We start from the raw sequence: 7,731 nt of genomic DNA, 5'->3' as shown, positions 1-7,731 counted from the left end.
CGTGACAGGTCGATCAGTCTTGGAGGAAAGAGCGAATCCTGGATGTTCCGATCTGTAAGAGTGACTGCGAAGAGTGGTGGAACGACTGTGGACAGGACTACACCTGCAAATCCAACTGGCACAAGGGATGGGACTGGTCCTCTGGTGAGTATCCCGGACCGGACTCCAGTGAGTGTCACGGACTGGATTTTAGTGAGTGTCCTGGACTGGTCTCTGGTGAGTATCCTGGACTGGATTTTAGTGAGTGTCCTGGACTGGATTTCAGTGAGTATCCCGGACTGGATTTCAGTGAGTGTCCCGGACTGGATTTCAGTGAGTGTCCCGGACTGGATTTTAGTGAGTGTCCCGGACTGGATTTCAGTGAGTGTCCCGGACTGGATTTCAGTGAGTGTCCCGGACTGGATTTCAGTGAGTGTCCCGGACTGGATTTCAGTGAGTGTCCTGGACTGGACTCTGGTGAGTATCCCGGACTGGATTTCAGTGAGTGTCCCGGACTGGATTTCAGTGAGTGTCCTGGACTGGATTTTAGTGAGTGTCCCGGACTGGATTTCAGTGAGTGTCCTGGACTGGATTTCAGTGAGTGTCCCGGACTGGATTTTAGTGAGTGTCCTGGACTGGACTCTGGTGAGTATCCCGGACTGGATTTTGGTGAGTGTCCTGGACTGGGGCACTGGTGAGTATCCTAGCTTTGAACGTAGTGTCAGTCCTCTGGTGAGCATCCCGGGCTGGAGTTCCGGTAACTCCAGCTGAATGGTGGGGACTTGATGATGGATGCTGCTTTCCTGCATCAGCGCTACGTGTAGATTTGCTCAATGGTGGGAGGGCTTTACCCATGATGGACTGGGCCGTATCCACTACTTCTTGTAGGATTTTCCATTCAAGGGCATTGATGTTTCCATAACAGGTCATGGTGCAGTCAGTCAGGATACTTTCCACTATACATCTACAGAACTTTGTCAAAGTCTTTGGTGACTTGCCGAACCTGCAGAAAGTTTCTAACAGAGTAGAGGTGGCCAAGCTTCCCATCTGAACCAGTGCCATTCCAAATCCCCACAGACCTTCCGTTACACGTACCTGTCCAAGTATCTTTTAAACATTGGAATTGTATCAACCTTAACCACTTCCATGTTCTTGTGAACCTCCTCTGGACCCTCTGGATGCACTAGTGAAATTTAAGAGACTACTAGACAGGTATATGGAGGAATTTAAGGTGGGGGATTATATGGGAGGCAGGGTTTGAGGGTTGGCACAACATTGTGGGCCAAAGGGCCTGTACTGTGCTGTACTTATTCTATGTTCTATGTTCTATGACCCTCTCCACATCCTTTGTGAGATATGGAGCCCAAACCTGCCGGAACAACTTGCCCCTCAGGCCCCTTTCATTCTTTCTCCTCGTAACGTAAACCTTTGCCTCTACTTTGGACTCACCTAACCTTTGACAGAGACTACCTATCCTACCTGTACCCATCATAATTTTAAAAATCTCAATGGGTCACCCCTCAGTCTCGACTCCAGGGAAAACAGTCCCACCCTGTCCAGTCCTTCCCAATTACTCAAGCCGTCCAGGCTTGGCAAATCCCGGTGAATCTTTTCTGCAGCCTCTCCAGGTTACTTCTTGTGTGCATTACCGTACAGGGAAGTGTATGTATGGTCATGCACCTTAGCAAAAGAAAAAGGCATGTTCTATTTTATAAATGGGAAGAAAATTCAGAAATTAAAGATTCAGAGGATCTTGGGAGTCCTTGTGCATGATTCCCTGAATGTTAACTTTACAGTTTGAGTCTGTGGTGAGGAAGGCAAATGCAATGTTAGCATTCATTTCGAGATGACTAGAATATAAAAGCAAGGACGTAATGCTGAGGCTTTATAACGAATTGGTCAGACCACATTTGCAGCATTGTGAGAAGTTTGGGGCCCATTTCTAAGGAAGAACATGCCAGCATTGGAGATGGCCCAGAGGAGGTTCATGAGAATGAGCCTAGGGATGAAAGGGTTAATGTATGAGAAGCATTTAATGGCTCTGAGCTCGTGTTCTCTGGAGTTCAGACCAATGAGGGGGATCTCAGCAAAACTGACTGCATATTGAAAGGCCTAGAAAGAGTGGTGTGTAGAAAATCTTTCTTAGAGTGGAGGAGTCCAGGACCAGATGGCACAGCCTCAGAGATGATGAGGAATTTCTTTAACCAGTGGGTGGAATTCGTTGCCACAGAGGTGCCACATTGGGTGTATTTAAAGTGGAGGTTGATAGGTTCATGATTAGTCAGGAAGTCAAAGTTTAAGGTGAGATGGCAGGAGAATGGAATATAAATCAGCCATGATAGAATGGTGGGTCAGTCTCAATGAGCGGAATGGCCTAACTCTGTTCCTATGTCGTATAATCTCACCAAACGTTTGTACAGTGTAACATGACGTCCCAAATCTTGAACTGAATGAAGGCAGTTGTGACAAAGACCTCCTTCATCACCTTGTCTGTGTTGTCAGTTCTCCTAGGTGTCCTGGCTCCATATTGTACGGCCAGTGGGTATAACGGGGTTACTGTATGCCCCACCGGGCACTCGTAACAATTTTATATTGTACAGTCAGAGTCACCTGTGCCCCAGCAGGCGCTGTAAAAATCTTACACATTCATCTTGGTAACTGGTTCTCCAGTACTGTGGGCTTGCACATGTTTCTGTCTGTGTGTATACATGCGTGTGTGTGTGTGTGTGTGTGTGTGTGTGTGTGTCTGTGTGTGTATATACAGTGCCTATAAAAAATATTTCCTCCCCCTTGGAAGTTTTGATAGAAACCATAGAAACTACAGCACAGAAACAGGCCTTTTGGCCCTTCTTGGCTGTGCTGAACCATTTTCTGCCTAGTCCCACTGACCTGCACACGGACCATATCCCTCCATACACCTCCCATCCATGTATCTGTCCAATTTATTCTTAAATGTTAAAAAAGAACCCGCATTTACCACCTCGTCTGGCAGCTCATTCCATACTCCCACCACTCTCTGTGTGAAGAAGCCCCCACTAATGTTCCCTTTAAACTTTTCCCCCCTCACCCTTAACCCATGTCCTCTGGTTTTTTTCTCCCCTTGCCTCAGTGGAAAAAGCCTGCTTGCATTCACTCTATCTATACCCATCATAATTTTATATACCTCTATCAAATCTCTCCTCATTCTTCTACGCTCCAGGGAATAAAGTCCTAACCTATTCAACCTTTCTCTGTAACTGAGTTTCTCAAGTCCCGGCAACATCCTTGTAAACCTTCTCTGCACTCTTTCAACCTTATTTATATCCTTTCTGTAATTTGGTGACCAAAACTGAACACAATACTCCAGATTTGGCCTCACCAATGCCTTATACAACCTCATCATAACATTCCAGCTCTTATACTCAATACTTTGATTAATAAAGGCCAATGTACCAAAAGCTCTCTTTACGACCCTATCTACTTGTGACGCCACTTTTAGGGAATTTTGTATCTGTATTCCCAGATCTCTCTGTTCTACTGCACTCCTCAGTGCCTTACCATTAACCCTGTATGTTCGACCTTGGTTTGTCCTTCCAATGTGCAATACCTCACAATTGTCTGTATTAAACTCCATCTGCCATTTTTCAGCCCGTTTTTCCAGCTGGTCCAAGTCCCTCTGCAGGCTCTGAAAACCTTCCTCACTGTCTACTACACCTCCAATCTTTGTATTATCAGCAAATTTGCTGATCCAATTTACCCCATTATCATCCAGATCATTGATATAGATGACAAATAACAATGGACCCAGCACTGACCCCTGTGGCACACCACTAGTCACAGGCCTCCACTCAGAGAAGCAATTCTCTACCACCACTCTTTGGCTTCTTCCATTGAGCTAATGTCTGATCCAATTTACCACCTCTCCATGTATACCTAGCGACTGAATTTTCCTAACTAACCTCCCGTGTGGGGCTTTGTCAAAGGCCTTACTGAAATCCATGTAGACAATATCCACTGCCTTCCCTTCATCCACTTTCCTGGCAAACTCCTCGAAAAACTCCAACAGATTGGTCAAACATGACCTACCACACACAAAGCCATGTTGACTCTCCCTAATAAGTCCCTGCCTATCCAAATGCTTGTAGATTCTGTCTCTTAGTACTCCTTCCAATAACTTACCCACTACCGATGTTAAACTCACCGGCCTATAATTTCCCGGATTACTTTTCGATCCTTTTTTAAACAACGGAACAACATGAGCCACTCTCCAATCCTCCGGCACCTCACCCGTAGACAGCGACATTTTAAATATTTCTGCCAGGGCCCCTGCAATTTCAACACTAGTCTCCTTCAAGGTCCGAGGGAACACTCTGTCAGGTCCTGGGGATTTATCCACTTTAATTTTCCTCAAGACAGCAAGCACCTCCTCCTTTTCAATCTGTACAGTTTCCATGATCTCACTGCTTGTTTCCCTCAATTCCATAGACTTCATGCCAGTTTCCTTAGTAAATACAGAAGCAAAAAACCTATTTAAGATCTCTCCCATTTCCTTTGGTTCCACACATAGCCGACCACTCTGATCTTCAAGAGGACCAATTTTATCCCTTACAATCCTTTTGCTCTTAATATACCTGTAAAAGCTCTTTGGATTATCCTTCACTTTGACTGCCAAGGCAACCTCATGTCTTCTTTTAGCCCTTCTGATTACTTTCTTAAGTATTTTCTTGCACTTCTTATACTCCTCAAGCACCTGATTTACCCCCTGTTTCCTATACATTTCATACAACTCCCTCTTCTTCTTTATCAGAGTTGCAATATCTCTTGAGAACCAAGGTTCCTTATTCCTATTCAATTTGCCTTTAATCCTGACAGGAACATACAAACTCTGCACTCTCAATATTTCCCCTTTGAAGGCTTCCCACCTACCAATCACACCCTTGCCGGAGAACAACCTGTCCCAATCCACACTTTTTAGATCCTTTCTCATTTCTTCAAATTTGGCCTTCTTCCAGTTCAGAACCTCAACCCTAGGACCAGATCTATCCTTGTCCATGATCAAATTGAAACTAATGGTGTTATGATCACTGGAACCAAAGTGCTTCCCTACACAGACTTCCGTCACTTGTCCTAACTCGTTTCCTAACAGGAGATCCAATATTGCATCCCCTCTAGTTGGTCCCTCTACATATTGATTTAGAAAACTTTCCTGAACACATTTTACAAACTCTAAACTATCTAGACCCCTAACAGTATGGGAGTCCCAATCAATGTATGGAAAATTAAAATCCCCTACCACCACAACTTTATGTTTCCTGCAGTTGCCTGCTATCTCTCTGCAGATTCGCTCTTCCAATTCTCGTTGTCTATTGGGTGGTCTGTAATAATACAATCCTTGATGTTTTATTGTTTTACAACATTGAATCACAATGGATTTAATCTGGCTTTTTTTTGACACTGATCAATAGAAAAAGACTCTTTTGTGTCAAAGTGAAACAGATCTCTACAAAGTGATATAAATTAATTACAAATTTAAAACACAAAATAATTGATTGCCAGTATTCACCGCCTTTAATATGTCACATCAAATCATCACTGGTGCAGCCAATTAGTTTTAGAAGTCACTTAATTAATTAAGCAGTCAAGGTGTATCTGGAAGGTCCAACTGCTGGTGAGTCAGTATCCTGGCAAAAATTACACCATGAAGACAAAAGAACACTCCAAGCAACTCTGCGAAAAGGTTATTGAAAAGCACAAGTCAGGAGATGGATATAAGGGAATTTACAAGTCAATGAATTTCTCTTGGAATAAGTTCAGTCAATCATCAAGAATTGGAAAGAATATGGTACAGCTGTAAATCTGCCGAGAGCAGGCCGTCCTCAAAAACTGAGTGACTGCGCAAGAAGGGGGCTAGTGAGGGAGGTCACCAAGAGACCTACGACAACTCTGGAGGAGTTACAAACTTCAATGGCTGAGATGGGAGAGACTGTACACACAACAACTGTTGCCCAGATGCTTCACCAGTCACAGCTTTATGGGTGTATGGTAAAGAGAAAGCCACTGTTGAAAAAAACTGACATGAAATCTCGGCTAGAATTTGCCTGAAGGCATGTGGGAGACTCTGAAGTCAGCTGGAAGAAGATCCTCTGGTTTGATGAAACCAAAATTAAGCTTTTTGGCCATCAGACTAAACGCTATGTTTGGTGTAAGCCAAACACCAGACATCATCAAAAACACACCATCCCCACCGTGAAGCATGCTTGCATCTTGCTGTGGGGATGCTTCACTGCAGCAGACCCTGGAAGGCTTGTGAAGCTAGAGGGTAAAATGAATGCAGCAAAATACAGGGAAATCCTGGAGGAAAACCTGATGCAGTCTGCAAGAGAACTGTGATTGGGAGAAGATTTGTTTTCCAGCAAGACAGTAACCCCAAGCATAAAGCCAAATCTACACAGGTATGGAGGTATGGCTTAAAGACAACAAAGTTAATGTCCTGGAGTGGCCAAGTCAGAGTCCAGACCTCAGTCCAACTGAGAATTTGTGGCTGGACTTGAAAAGGGCTGTTCACTCATGATCCCCATGCAATCTGACAGAGCTTAAGCAGTTCTGTAAAGAAGAATGGGGAAAAATTGCAGTGTCCAGATGTGCAAAGCAGATAGAGATCTATCCACACAGACTGTAATTGCTGCCAAAGGTGCATCTACTAATTACTGACTTGAAGGAGGTGAATACTTATGCAATCAATTATTTTATGTTTTATATTTGTAATTAATTGTCAAGATCTGTTTTCACTTTGACACGAAAAAAGTCTTTTGTGTTGATCAGTGTCAAAAGAGCCAAATTAAATCTACTGTGATTCAATGTTGTAAAACAATAAAACATGAAATTTCCAAGAGGGGGTGAATACATTCTATAGGCACTGTAAGTATGTATGGTGTGTGAATACATTGGTATGGTGTGTGTGTGTGTGTGTGTGTGTGTGTGTGTGTGGTACGTGTATATACATGTGTGTGTGGTGTGTGTATGTGCATGTGATGTGCGTGTACCTGTGGTATACATGTGTACGTGTGTATGGTGTGTGCGTGTGCGTGAGTTTTTGTCTCAGTCTCCTCATTCATCTTTGTTGACTCTCTCGTCAGGCACCAACATCTGTCCGGAAGACTCCAAGTGTGTGAAGTTTTCAGATATGTTCCCGACTCCCCGGGACCTCTGTGAGAATGTGTGGAGCAAATCCTACAAGTACACCTCGCACGATCGGGGGAGCGGGAAGTGTATCGTCCTGTGGTTCGACGCGGGTGTGAAGCCAAACCCCAACGAGGAGGTGGCGCGGTACTACGCTATTCAGAAGGGGCTGATATCGGCTTCGAGATCTGTCTCCCCGTGTCATCTGGTCTTGCTGCCACTCCTCCTTGCTCGAGCCTTGTCCTAGATCCCAGAACGAACCGCAGGGAGGGACTGTGGACGGGCTGTCCCCCTGAGGACTTGCTTTTGCACACCTGAGCCCCAGTGCGCACACGATTCAACCAGCTTCGGTCTCCAGTCAGCGGCTTCAGGCGGACAGCGTCCGAGCAGACGGTCATGGACTCACAAACCCGACAGCGCCACTTCCACCTCCTCCGGAAAGTCCTGAGGAACTTCACCGTGGCTGGAGGGTCTTCACAGAGTGACCACCAGTCAAATGTAGACAACACAACGGCCAATCGGTGCACAGTGAGATCCCACAGATAGACGCTATTGACCGTACAGTGTGGGTGGGGGTGGGAGGCAGTGAGTATT

The 7,731-nt window shown here is 45.0% G+C and overlaps 1 protein-coding gene across 1 annotated transcript in view; it reads left to right on the top strand.

Annotated features, from left to right (window-relative positions):
• LOC134349812 (folate receptor beta-like) overlaps nucleotides 1-7,731 on the top strand; it is a 48,074-nt gene that overhangs the window by 38,329 nt on the left and 2,014 nt on the right. Inside the window, exons 4-5 of the mRNA XM_063054717.1 lie at nucleotides 9-144; nucleotides 7,095-7,731. The exon at nucleotides 7,095-7,731 is cut by the window's right edge and continues 2,014 nt beyond it. Of these exons, the coding sequence (XP_062910787.1) occupies nucleotides 9-144; nucleotides 7,095-7,384 (426 nt within the window). The 3' untranslated portion in view covers nucleotides 7,385-7,731. The remainder of the gene's footprint in view (nucleotides 1-8; nucleotides 145-7,094) is intronic.

The sequence above is a fragment of the Mobula hypostoma genome, chromosome 7, assembly GCF_963921235.1.
Source record: "Mobula hypostoma chromosome 7, sMobHyp1.1, whole genome shotgun sequence".
In the NCBI taxonomy this organism is placed as follows: Eukaryota; Metazoa; Chordata; class Chondrichthyes; order Myliobatiformes; family Myliobatidae; genus Mobula; species Mobula hypostoma.
Note: the sequence above shows the minus strand (reverse complement) of the source record. Positions and strands in the feature narration are given on the sequence as shown.